Below are 14,355 nucleotides of genomic sequence, written 5' to 3' on the forward strand. Positions count from 1 at the left end.
AAAAGATATTGTTAATGCTCAGCAGTTAACCTAACAAGTTGGCTGCCTGTTATTTTTATTATTACAGTGACAGTAGGTAACACTAGGCTATATTCCAAACATGTGGCATCTTTAAAACAGATTCCAGTAAGATTAAAGATGTGTCCTTGCTCTTCTCTTTTTGGGTCATTTTCTGTCAGAAACTCATATGCTTAACATTGAAACTGGATGGTGATGAAGCTTTCCAGTTTTTTTTTTTGTTTGTTTATTTGTTTGTTTAAGTGGGAGGTGGAGGGAAGAGCTGAGGGAGAGGGAAAGAGAGAATCTTAAGCAGGCTCGACACTCAGCGCAGAACCTGACAAAGGGCTTGATCTTACAACTCTGAGATCAGGACCCTGAGATCATGATCTGAGATATCCCTTTCTTTTTTTTTCTTTTTTTTTTTTTAAAGATTTTATTTATTTATTTGACAGAGAGAGAGATCACAAGTAGGCAGAGAGGCAGGCAGAGAGAGAGAGGAGGAAGCAGGCTCCCTGCTGAGCAGAGAGCCTGATGCGGGACTCAATCCCAGGACCCTGAGATCATGACCTGAGCTGAAGGCAGCGGCTTAACCCACTGAGTCACCCAGGCGCCCCTGAGATATCCCTTTCTTAAAGGTCATTTTCTAGAGTAGTTCTAGCACGAGAATCCTGTAACTGACTGTCCTCCTCTGGGTTTTCTCACATGCTGCTCCCTCTGTGCTCCTCCCGACCCCCAACCTCCTAACTCTCCCTGCTAGAAAGTGCCATCCATTGACCTGCCTGGAGAGAAAGCGAAATCATGGAATTCTGCACTTTAAAACCAAAAAACACATCTGAAAGATAGCAGCTGGGTATGCTGCCGGGAAAAGTACACTGAATCTGTTCTTTAGCCAAATTGGCTATTAAAGAAAATCTGACTTAAAAAAAAAAAGTTGAGAGTTGTATGTGTTCATGGAAGTAATATGAGAAGATACAGAAAATAAATAAAGTAAAATTCAACTTTGTAAAGGTAACTGAAGCAAGTTGTTTTTTTAAATGTCCATTAGACTTTCCAAATAGAAATACTTAATGTGTGAGAGAGAAATAGTCGTTGTGCATGATCCATTTTGTCACTCTGAAACTAGAAAGTTGTGTGCCACACAGGGCCTGAAAGGCTAGGGTCAAAGGAAATAAACACTTCCTTATAGAGTGTCATTTTACTCTTGCTTTCTCCTTTCTCACTTTGGGGTTGCATGTTCGAAGTCCACAGTGGCCAGTACACTAAAGATGTTTCTTCTTTTTCCCAGACCCCAGGCAGGCACAGTCTTCCCCGCCGTGGTCCTATGACCAGTCTTATCCCTCCTACCTGAGCCAGATGACGTCCCCGTCCATCCACTCCACCACCCCGCTGTCTTCTACACGGGGCACGGGGCTTCCTGCCATCACCGACGTGCCCAGGCGCATTTCAGGTAAAGACCACACTTTAACTATAAACCCACTCCCGTGCAGGGGTGGGGCTGGGGTTGTAGGCCGGGCCGAGGCTCACAGGAACTCTCTATGAGAGGCGTGTGGGCCACGGTATGACAGCTGGCAAACCGGGTCCTCTGAATAACGGGGTTATCAAGTCCTTGAACATTTTAAGTTAAAAGACTAAACACCCACCAGAGCTGGCATCATTTTCTTAAAATGACATTGAATGCCACCCAGCATTAGCCCTGCTGACTTGTGGCCCCTTTGGTGGGCACTGTCTCAACTGGGGCCTTCTCCTGAAGGTCTAACGCCCGGCCTTCCTCTGCTTGCATTCCTTTCCTTCTCAACATCCGCCTGTAAGCCAGCTTACAGACCGATGGCTCAGCCTTCCATCTCTAGAGCCTCTTAACCCCCTGAAGTCCAAGCTGGCTTGTTCTGAGACAGGACCCCAGCAAACTTAAGATCCTTAGCAGAAGCTAGTGATTTGAAGTGTGGCCAGGCCTGGAAGAGTCTTAAGAGGCCATGTGTGGCCCCGGAGCCTGACCCAGACTGACGTCGCTGCCTGTGCACGAACCATCCAGCAGCCGCAGACTCTCTCAGCCTGGCAGCCGCAGAGCTCACACATCCATTATTCCAGAGGCACCGCAGAGATCTGTGGCTCATGGTGGAAGTACACGAGGCGCACGTTCTGGCCTTCTCTTGCTATCACGAGAGAATTCATGGTAGAGAGCCCGAAAGTGTACACAGCCTTCACACTGGCAATTAGAGAAGAGTTAGAGGCTCTTGGCCAACTGTATGAGTCCTGTGAATAAGAAATAAAAATCTCTCCGTGCATCTCAGGACAGCCCTGACGCACAGACCCGAGCACAGTCCCCCACACAGAAAGTAGACCCACTGAGGCACACACAGTTGGATCCTCCGTGTCACACTCTGCTCAGCGGTCGCGCTCCGTGCCCCTGTTTGACTCCTGGCCAGCTTAATGCCTCTCTTTCTTTCTCTTTGTGTTTCTGTCTCTGTTTCTCTCCCTCTGTCATTTTCTGCAAAGCTCGAAGCCGCTACTCACTCCGCTGAGTTGCATCACTGACAAGCTGAAACTCCACCAGGAGGCTTGCAGGTTTTGATTAGCTCAGACTCCTTTATTTCTTTCCACTTGGGAGGAGGGAAGGCTTTGTTTCTCAAGCGAATGGCAGGAAAGGGCTCTCTGGTCCTAGTGCCTTCACATTTTCTACAGCAGATGGACTCCCGCAGGGGTGAGTAGGGTAAGAAGAGGGGTGGAGGGAGAACCACAAGATTCTTTGGAAAACCATGTTACCCCTTTGACCCCTTTTCATTATGACGGCTATTACGATTTTTATGAATCACATGGTATTTCTTGGGGAATTGCGCAGAGTATTAAATTTTAGTTATCACTTCCCTTGACGGGAATTACTGCCTCCTTTAGGCAAACATCGGTTAAAGACACGGGAAGGGATGAGTGAGGCAGAGGGGGAGAATGAGGGCCGCTGTGGGATCCGAGGCACGGGGCTGGACGGTGTTCAATGAGTTCTGGTCGCTCCTGTATTTTCTGCCGAGTCTGTTTTGTTTCACATAGGGCCAAAACGACGCTTGGCCAGGACAGATTGGCGCAAACTTGCTTCTGTTTAGGGTCCTCTGGGGCTTCTGTCTGTCCAACCCTCTGTGGCTGAAGCAGATTTGGCTGTTTGTCCTCTGGCTGTACCTAGGAAGTACAGGAAGTGATTGCAGCTTTAGGGGACACTGTTCTACAGAGGTTCCTCACCCAGGTGCATTCTCAGAAGATTGAGTGGGAAAACCAGGGGAAAGAACACTGAAAACACGCCGCGTAAATGCGGAGTCGCTGTTGTTCACCATTTATATGTGTCGTATGGGATCACGAGATTGCTTTGAGTCCACTGACTGAGGCTTATTTAAAACCTTTCCAGAAGCCAGCACCACACAACTCTTTCCGTTTCACAGGAGAGGCAGTAGGAGCAGAAGCAGGTGAATTACCCAGCCATAGATTGATCGGAGGCCAAGGGTACGAATGAGCCTCTGCTCTAAACTAGTTTAAAACTGAGTTTCGTCCAGTTTTTTCCTCCTACCCCAAACATTTCTCTGAGTCATTCCTGGCCAAGTAAACGTGGTGCCAGGGTGGGAGGTTCTGTGTAAACATTAGAGGGAGGAGAACAGAAAATCCCTCTTGTCAGCATGTTGGGAAACAGGAAGAAAGAACTAGATGGGGACTGTCAGGGAACTGGAGGAGCCCTGATTTACCTGACCTTGCTCTTGGGCATGGGGCTATGCCCTTACCCCAGAGTGCTGCCTGGTGGGCTTGGGGACCAAGTCACCTTGGCCCCAGGGAGTGCCGCTTTTGCTTCCCTGGGGGCCGGTCCCGGGAACATCCCAAGAATAGAGTCTGTCTCCTGGGTTTCAAGGTGCCACATTGCATATTTTCTGTCTTATTCCCCCCGAGATCTAAAGCCTAAGGTCTAGGATGCTTTCTCTCCATAAGATGGGCAGCTAAAATATTAAACTTCTTCTCCTGTATTCCCTTTTTGAGATGCTTTTCAGAGCAGTTCGTGCTTTTGTGTAGAGAACTCAGTTCTCATCTCCTTATATGAAGGAGCACAGAAATACCCACAGAGGCTCATGGGTGAGAAAGAAGTCCTTACTTGCATGGTAGGACTGAAGGTTCAGACCCAGGTTTTGAGTCCCAGCTCATGTACCTGGTGGGCAAGTTCCTTACTTCTCCGAAACTTAGCTCTCTTATTTGTAAAATAGAGACATAATATTAATCTCCTAGAGTTACTGTGAGGGACTGTGGGATGCTTTATATAAAGTACTGCCACACACTGCACACACGCTATGTGCTCCGCAGAGTGCTGCTGATAGTATGAAGCACAAGTTGTTTTGTAATAATTGCTTATCTGTATATAATATGCAGGCAAGCACTAGCTTAAATGAGTCAAGCAGATAAAAATCTGAACTCTTAAAGGGGATTATTTGCTTTGTAAAATGGATCCACCACAGAGCAGAGGTAAAGCAAACAAACAAAAATTTAAATATTTAGGTGAGTGGCTCCTCAGATGGCATTCATAAGGCACTGTGCACAGTGCCTAGCCGGTGGAAGTCCTCAGTGTTTGCTGTCATTACTGTACAGACTCAAAATGATGTGTGCAGTGCTAAAAGCAGGTGGAAGTCATTCACAAATGATCAATAACATACTAGGAGAAAATAACTATTTCATTACAATGTTGGAAGAATAGCATGATCATGTTCTTTTCCAAGGGATCGTAGAAATAAGAGCAACCAGAAAGATCTTTCAGGAAGTACCGTTCCTAAGGAAATTCCATTTCATCCTAAAAGACCATTCCAAAGGAAGAGCATCATTTAATATACTTGAAGATCTTCAGAGATTCCGATTTTACAACTTCCTTTTCGGGTATCTCCCCCACTCCCCACCCCTGCCCCGAGTAATTTTTCATGTGTAGCTACAAATGCTAGACCTTAATGAATTACGATAATGACAGTGATGGATGCTATGTTGTGTTGTCCCTGCCGTGGCCCTCATGAAGGCAAGGTATAGAGAGAATAAGATCATACATGTACGTTACCTGCAGTCCCTCCTTTACCACCAATAAAGATGCAAAGCCAGATGTCTTGAAGTTCACAAGCACAAAACAAAAATTCAGGAAATATTTCCTTAACCTTGAGAATAGCCTTCAATATTGTAACAAAAACAATAGCAGCAGTCATGGGTTCATGACCAAACAATAAATTACTGTCGTGTAATTGATCAGTAGGGCTTCCCTTATTGTAATGAGTTTAGTTCCTATTCAGCAGAATGAGAAAACTCAAACGCTTCTTATCAGAAACTAGTATGGAGACATTGGAGGGCAGGATGAGGCCCACCGGGTTGGTTCCTCTCCCCTCCCATACTCACAATGACAAGCATGGCCTTATCACCTTACAATCAGTATTGAAGCAGCATCCTCCACCCTTGAGGGATTTTTATTCATTATCTCATTAAATAAAAAGAATATTCACTCTACAGAGGTTGCCAAAATTGTTTCTCACTGATTCTGTCAAAGAGCAGGGTGTGGCAAGGCAAGGAGGAGTAAGCCCACAAACAACCCAAACCATTGTGTGTCTTTATCATTGTCATAATGTTATCACCCCTGGCATCTTTGATGTTCAAAGCACTTGTGAGGCTTGGCACAAAGATGGTAATTACTTTTCTGCAGGCCATTACAAAATACTATGTAAGTAAATAATTACAGACTTTCAAAATGTATTTTATGTAATTATCCGATATGAAAAGAGACACAACTGTTTCTTTGACTTGTGGGTTAGCGTAGAGTAGGAGCTATCTGTCACTGGTCTCTGGAAGGAGACCCTCCGTAAGTTTACTCCCTGCTGATAACTCCTCTCCTGCCCCACCCAGCCGAGTGAAGCAGCTTAGGTTGACCTAAGTCTGTCCCACTCTTTGGCATAAGTGAAGTGGAAGGGACTCATACAAGCATTTTTCTGTGGTCTTGGTTGTTGTGCCCATGGACCTCTCTGATGCTTTCGAGGGGTCTCTTAGAGTGTTAAGATACGTGAATTAGAGACGCAGGGTAGGATCATACGTGTTGTCCGCCTCTGTTACTCTGGGAGAGGCCCATGCAGGTTGTGTGCACGATTTTTTTTTTCTTACACGAGACAGAGTTAGGAACTGTACTCTCTTTGAAGGTTACATATTATTTTTGTTTGTTTGTTTCAGCAAATGGTCTTGATTTTCTTCTTTCAAAATATTTAAATATCAAAAAATTCCACTTAATCAACTGCACAGGACTAGTCAAGATGTATCTGTTTTTATGACTCTTAGTCGCTAAACTATAATATTTCCAAAGGTCAGCAGAATTGGCATTAGTCTAGTAAATAAAGTTACTAAAAATTATTTTATTATTACCACAAAATCGAGAAATTGCCAGTGGAAAAACCCCATTTGATCATTCAGGGCCGATTAGGGGGGGATGTTTTGTGTGATTTCAAATGGGGCAGTGTTTGCTTCACTTCATCTTTAAATGTCCCTTATAACCGAGTTTCTGTCAAGTCCCCCGAGTCCGATTTTGAAACCAACAGCTTCAGTAATGTGCCAAGTATATGTGCACATTTATTTTCACTGGGCTACTCTTAACTCACAGGAGGGAGTGACGCCTTAAGAGAGGTTAAAAGGAAAACTCCAGCAATTAATACTAATAAACCAGAAAGTTAAAGCAACGATAATAAAACACTAGAACATCTACTTTTTTTACTACAGAACCATTTCTTTATTAAGAGCCACCTGTCGGGTAGACACACCTCAGCCACGGCAGCCACGGGCAAGTAATTAAGTTTAATAGGAGCCACTCTTATTTTGAAGAAGTTCTCTGTTTAAAGCCACAGAGGGGGAAGTTATTAAATTTAATAGACCCTAAACAAAGGCAAGCCCTGTGTTACCAGTGGAATGTTGTTCAGTATTCTTCTCTGTGTTATCGACAGCGATTGGTTGGGTTATTTTGCTTTCTAGAAGTGGGAATTCATCTTGCTTTCTCTAAAGGTAGGCTCTCTTATGACGCGGGCAGTTGAGGTTTTTATCTTCTTGCTGGGGGGAGGGGCAGGTTCAGGGCATCCTGGGACCTCAGTTTACAGAGAGTTCTGAGCGCTGGGTGCTGAGGACCTAAGAAGTGGTTTCCACTCCGTCCCGATTAGTCGGGTTAGTTGGGCCTGCTCAAAGAACTGAGGGAACTGGGTTATATGGTATTTGCTGTTACTTGTAGTTAGACGGAGGTACGGAAGTTCCCCATGAGTACATGGCCTGACTCTGGCTCCACACATGGTTCTTGTCAGTTGTTTTCGTGAGGACTGGTTTTTGGTCCATGTGCAACCACACACACATGAGGAAAAGATGTAGAAATGAAGGGGCTCGTGCCTATGCAGGGATGGCAAAGACATGGCTACGGATTTTACTGAAAGATTTGCCGCAGTCCCTTTCTCTTCATAGGAGAAAGCTTGCAAGCTTGAACCTCACTTCACTTAAAGTATTAAAGTTAATTCTTTAATGACACGGTGACTTCTGGGGTTCCCTGGGATTCGAGGAAAGTGTAAAGGCAATGTGACTGAGGGAACCCCTGAGTTTTGGTTTCATTGTCACTGAAGATTCTTTGTGCTGTTCTCAGACATGTCAGTTAATTCCTTGGGCCTCTGCTGGCCCGGGTGAACAGATAACTCAGAATTGCCCGTCCATGTGTCTCAGAATTTTGTGCAAGGAGTGAATGATGTCTTTCCAGGGATTTGTTATTCTTAGGACTTCTAGCAAAGAACATTTGCCTTACCTGATAAAAACCAGTGCAGAAAGTAAGTTCTATTGTGAGCTTCAAAATGGTAGAAACATACTGTTTTATGTATACATGTATTTAAATTGATACTTTATTTTTTAGAGCAGTTTTATTTAAAACTTTCTAGAGCAGTTTTAGATTTACAGAAAAATTGAGCATAAAGTAGAGCTGAGATCTATCCCCTAACCCCAATTTGCCCCCCCCCCAACTCCCACCATTTTGTCTTGTTATTCACAGCTTGCATTTGTGTGGTGAGTTTGTTATGAATGATGTGCCAATATTGATACATTATTCTTAACTAAAGACCATAGTTGATGTTAGCGAGTTGAGTTCGAGTTCGCTCTCAGTGTTGTGCTTCTTTGGGTTTTGTCAAATATATAACGCCATGTATCTACCACCACAGAGTCCTTCAGAATAATTTCATTGCCCTAATATCACCCTGGGCTCCACCTGATTATCCCTTCCCACCAGCCCCCACAGCCCCTGGCTGTGATCTTTTACCTGCCTTGATAGTTCTGTCTTTTTCAGAACATTGTATAATTGGAATCATACAGTCTGTAGCCTTTTCAGACTGGCTTCTTTCTCTTACTTTGCCATGTGCATTTAAGGCCCCTCTCTCTCTATCTTCCCATGACTGGAGAGCTTGCTTTCATTTACCACTGGATAGTATTCTATTGTAAGGATGTTAAGTCTGTTTTTTAAAACATCAAGGCTGCTCTCCCTCCTCCTGGGAATACCCCCACCCCATTTCCTCTTGTCATTGACTTTGTCAGTGGTGCTTCTTTTTCAGAAAGCGTTGCTGCATTCCTTCCTGGGGAAACACTTCTGCTGTCATAGCAGTTGTCCCCAAATGGTCCAGATTATGATTTTCCATACCTTTGGTCCATTTCTTAATGAAGATTTTTCTTTAGCTTTTTCCATTGACTGCGTATTAAATTTACATTGTGGTGATGATTCTTAATCAATTCAAGTACAAAACAGACCCAGATAAAAATAACAACCCACTTATCTGACGACTTCGCTGCTCTCCTAGGTAAAGGATGGTCCTTTCCTCTAAGAATGCCTGGCATTCCTTATGTAAGCTGCGCCAGTTTCCCACTTCCACGCAGGCCTCCAGCTCTCTCCTCCACGCTGCTGGCCAGGGCCCTGTTCATCTTTCTCAGCCACCTCTTTCCCCAAAGGAATCCCTTCCCCAACCACCACTTTCCTCAGAGTTTATTCCTCTGCCTACACCCATCCATTTCTCATATCTGGCTTTGGACACACTTATAACGTGATACATACCTTCCTTTTAGTATCATCGTTTGCTCACATGCCTTCCGCCTTCTACAGGAGGTGAGCCGCTCAAGCATGATGACTGTGTTGTACATACTTGGAAACGTTACAACCAAGCACAGTTTTGGGCACATAGTATGTGCTCAGTAAATCTTGAAGGAAACAAATTATTAGTGGCAAAGGTGATAGAAAAGTACAGGAAGATAGGCATGGAGAAGACATAAGGGAAGAAGACAGGGGAAAAGAAGAAAGAAGATTTTGTTCACCTGGAACAACAAAGAAGGGACAAAACAAGAGGAACTTTTTATTGCTGATAAGGACAGGAAATAGCACAGTGTGAGTGTGCATAAGCAGCATATATTTTTATCTCCAAGCCTTTCTGCAATGTGTTTCATATTTAGAACACATAGCAAGACTGCATCTGTTTCCAGAACTTGCTGCTAACAGTTGGTAATAATGCCAAAACATACTTTAGTTCCAGCTTGAAACCAAATGATCAAATAGAATTTTTGATTTCTAATTTAGAGTCTGACATTAATTATAGCCATCATGTAATAAAGTGTCAAAGTCTTTTTTGAGAAAATAATAGAAATTATATTAACTAAGCTGTAAATTGAAGCAAAACTACTTCTCTAAAACAAGGCAAAAGATCTGGTTTTGACAACATTTTTGACAAAGTCTTACCTTCTCCAGACTGGATTTCTCCTGTTCTCCCACTCCTCCCCGCCCTTGCGGTATGATAGGGGTTTCCTGTTACTGTCCAGGTCTGTGGTTTCTGGGCACATCAGGCTTTGTCAGTGTCCCACTTCATGCCTGGCACCCAGAACCAAATTTCCTTACTCTTGGCCTCTGTTAGCCTAGGCTAACTTGGCCTTCATGCTTTGGTGACCATGCTACACTCTGTCCCCTCATGTTTGCCATTTTCCGGCAAGCCGCATTACTCCCTCTCTTTTCTTTCCTTCTTTCTTTCTTTCTTTCTTTCTTTCTTTCTTTCTTTCTTTCTTTCTTTCTTTTTTTTTTTTTTTTTAACTTTTACAGTTATTTGTTCAGATCCAATAGGATAATTTACAGTTATTCCTGTTTGGTTTTTATCTTATTTAATTCAAGTAATAGTTCCTGCCTGTCAAGAATTTTTTTATTTTAATCACTTCATCCAATATAGTAGTAGCCTCTTGGCATTCCTTCCTACCTAGGATGTCTTTCTTCAGTTGAGTTCAGTCATCTCAAGTCAGCTCAGCAAATCCTTTGTACATAATTGTAACATGCTTAGGCAGCCAACAAACAAAAAACAAAATCAAAGACATCATCTGAACCTTCAGGAAGCTTTCAGTCTTATTTAGGAGCTGACACATGCAAATAGGACCTAGTGACACCATGACACCGGCTCAGGTAGAAACCCGAATGTGCAAAAAATGCTCAGGATTTTAGTGGAAGGTTACTTCTTTGCCCCAGTGCCCAAGCAACTTAAAACCTTCTCTTTAGGAAATTAAAAAAAAAAAAAAGAAAAATCACTTCTACTCTACTAGATTATACTTTTACTCTGAGGACTAAAATGTTAATTACATTTTCAGTTGGAAAAAAAAAAAATTCCACTTGTTGGCCTGTGTGGTTTTATAATGTTGCTTAAGACAGGACAAGAACATAGAGAAAATCTTGTCTTTTCCCAGCTAGATTGAAAGTTCCCTTAGGTCAAGGACATGGCCTGCTAAGTATGCTTTGAGGTCTCTCTGTGACCTTATTTTATGCTCTGTGTGTAGATGCTCATGGAAGTACCTGCCCAATGCAGAAAGGTTTGTCCAGTAGTGGTGCATGCTTTCAGATCCCTTATGCTGTATCTGTTGCTATGAATTGCTAATAAATCTAGAAGTGGGGCTGGAGGAGACCAGACATTTACTTTAATGTCTTATTTCATAGGCACAAATACGGTCCTAGTGTGTGTTTATATGATAGAATTTTTTACTTTCTCTTTTGAAGTCAAGCAGCATTGTTAACTCTATTCCATTACATATTCATATGCACATATGTATGTACTCACCTGTTCACTACACTTAGGATGAATATACATATAAATATTCTTGACAGGTTTATTATTTGTCATGATAGTAAGTATCAGCCAAGCTACTACTTGAACTTTTTTCTGGAAAAATAGGAACCATTGAAACTCTTCATGTCTTTGTATTATTTTGTTACTTCAATGAGCATTGATTTCTCAGGAAATATTAAGTGATCACTGCTGCTAGAAAGAGGGAAAGAGACACTGCATGATTATTTTAAATTTGTTTTTAGATTTGTTAACATGTAGAAATAGTTATAAGGGGAAACTTAAAAAGATATAGTTGAAAGAAGTAATTAAACAAATAAAAAACTTCCATATAACTAAAATCCATATGATAAAATGCAAATGACAGCCCTTTAATTTGAATTATTCAACGTCATTTTTGGACAATATTTTATTTTGAACAGTTCAAAGCCCTTTTCAGACTTCGTTTTTGTTTGTTTTCTTAAGAAATGACCAGGAAGGCATATATTATTAAATTGGGTGAGAATTTGAGAGACTTGGTTTGAGACAAATCTAGGACCCCATTTGACTACACTACCATCTAATTTTTTTTTTTTTTTTTTTTACGTGATGCTTCAGAAATTCACACATCTCAAATTCATGAGTCTCATAAATGAAATACTGCTCAGGCACCAGTGTCCTGAATATCTGAGAGGATTTCTTAAGCAGGAAGTTGTCACCTTTTCCAGAGAGATTTTGGCCTTAAGTGATAAACTTAGAAAAGCAGTCTAGCATGGTAAACTGGAATAAGACTGATGTTCCTATATCCAGAGTTCATCACTCTCTTGCAAATCAAAATGGTCACTGTTCCAGCTTTCTGTTGTAATTAATAATAATGCTATAGTTAATGGAATAATAATAACAAATATAATGATGGTTATAAACACTCCACCCTGGGCCAAGGAGAGCAGTGACTCATGATAAATCAATAAACCCATTGATGTGGTCACCATAAATCCATACCTAATTAAGAAGAACCCTTTATAAATAAAAACCACCAAGGAAATAAAAACAGGCTTGGAAAAGAGGAAAAAGTCTGAGAATAGTGATGTGGTGTACTCATCATTAAAAAAAGGAAAAAAACAAACCCAGAAGCTCGCCAACTACACCTGAGGAAAATGATACATTCTCAGTATTGCTTAAGGGTATAGTTGTGAGTTGACCTAAAAGATCCCCCAAAGGAAAGAGTTTGGCCCTCTGGACAGTTCACAGAGAAAGTTCAGGGTTTTGTGGGGTTTTTTTGTTTTTTGTTTTGTTTTGTTTTTGACCTCAGAGTGGTCAGGTGTCACAGGTACAGTACCTTTGAAGAATTCGTTGGGTCTTGGTTTTTGGTCCACTCTGATGATCTCCGTCTTTTAACTGGTACATTTAGACCATTGACATTCAAAGTGGTTATTGATCTAGTTGGATTAATGTCTACCATATTTGTTACTTTTTTTTTTTTATTGCCCGTGTTCTTGATCTTCCATTTTTTTTTTTTTTTTGTCTTCCACTCTTTTTCTGCCTTTCATGGTGTTTGTTGAATGTTTCATATGGGTCCATTTTCCATCCATTCTTCAGTTATACTTCTCTTTCTACCCTCTTTTAATGGTGACCCCAAGTTTGCAATACACAGTTACCACTACTCCCAAGTCTACTTCAATAACACCATAGCACTTCATGGATAGTGTAAGTACCTTATAACATATGCACAGCTGTGTGTACGTTTTATGTGGACATAACTTTTCAGTTTCTTTGAGTAAATGCCAAAGAGTGCAATTGCTGGATCACATGGTAAGAGTATATTTACTTTTGGGAGAAACTGCCAAACTGTTTTCCCAAAGTGGCCGTACCATGTTCCATTCCAACCAGCAGTGAATGCGAGTTCCTGTTGCTTTATGTGATCTCTGTGTACATTTATATTTAAAGTGGGTTTCCTGTATATAACATACAGTTGGGTCCTGTTTTCTAATCCATTTTAGCAATCTCTGTCCCAAATGGTGCATTTAGATCATTGATGTTCAAGTGATGATTGTTGGATTAACTAATATAGTTGTGTTGACCTTTGAAGGGTTATTAAAACCTCAGATGATCCGTTTAATTGAGCAAATGATTGAAGCTTTTAAATTGGGACATGCATCCCCAAAGGGGACTGAACATAATCCCGATAAAATAGCAGTTGCTCAATAAAATTGTATTGTGTTGGTTTATTAGAAAAGTGTTCCTTCCAAGGTCCAGGCATGCAGCATGGTGATTAACACTCCCAGCCTCCCTGGCAGTGTGTGGAAATAGCACTTGGCTGGGAATTGAGGAACCTGAGATCTATTTTTAGATGAGCCTCCGAGTTCTTGAGCAGCTCGCTTAACCTCTATGGGCCTTAGTTTCCTTATGTACAAAATAAGTTAGTTGGGCTAGATATTCCCCAAGGCCCATCATTCTGAATGTCTAGGATTCTAAAATAAGACCTGCATGGTTAGGTTTTCTCTCAGAAACATTTAGCAGTCAGCACATCAGAAATCTAAATACCACCACCCATAATAACAATAAAGGCTAATGTAGTATTTGACTTATGAACTGAATTCTTAGGAAGAACTACCATAGATGCTAAGAAAAGCTTTGTCTTGTGCCTCCATTGATTCTGATGAGGAGCAGTCTGGGATCAGGTTAATTACTGCCAAAGAACTATACATTCAGACCTTGACCCTTGACCATAACTGACTTCTGTTCAAGGTGAAGCCTTGTATATGTGCATGTGTGTCTGAGTCTGTAGACAGGTTTTGAAACCACAGCTTTATTAACATCAAAAAACTTTATTTTATTGATATTTTACATACTTTTTTTTTAAAAGATTTTATTTATTTATTTGACAGAAATCACAAGTAGACGGAGAGGCAGGCAGAGAGAGAGAGAGAGAGAGAGGGAAGTAGGCTCCCTGCCAAGCAGAGAGCCCGATGCGGGACTCGATCCCAGGACCCTGAGATCATGACCTGAGCCGAAGGCAGCGGCTTAACCCACTGAGCCACCCAGGCGCCCAGATATTTTACATACTTTGCATGGTTTTATGTAACTTAACTATTTTACACTCTCTTTCCCTGAGAATGGTTATAATGAAGTGTAATTTATCTTACTAGAGAATCTTGTAGGTTAAAGATTATGAAAACAAAAGAATAGGTGAATTTTATTAATAATAGAATAAATGAGGTCAGAGGACCAGATTACCTATATTAAAGAAAGTATA

The 14,355-nt window shown here is 41.7% G+C and overlaps 1 protein-coding gene across 9 annotated transcripts in view; it reads left to right on the forward strand.

The window, feature by feature from the left end:
• The window catches only part of RUNX2 (RUNX family transcription factor 2), a 223,124-nt gene that overhangs the window by 85,433 nt on the left and 123,336 nt on the right, over nt 1-14,355 (forward strand). For all 9 annotated transcript variants that reach the window (XR_014312375.1, XR_014312376.1, XM_082733206.1 and 6 more), the window contains one exon: nt 1,286-1,447. Coding sequence is in view for 7 of the 9 variants with exons in the window: in XM_082733206.1 (XP_082589332.1) it covers nt 1,286-1,447 (162 nt within the window). In the remaining 2 variants the exon portion in view is untranslated. The remainder of the gene's footprint in view (nt 1-1,285; nt 1,448-14,355) is intronic.

This window comes from Mustela nivalis (genome assembly GCF_964662115.1).
Source record: "Mustela nivalis genome assembly, chromosome: 5".
NCBI classification, from domain to species: domain Eukaryota; kingdom Metazoa; phylum Chordata; class Mammalia; order Carnivora; family Mustelidae; genus Mustela; species Mustela nivalis.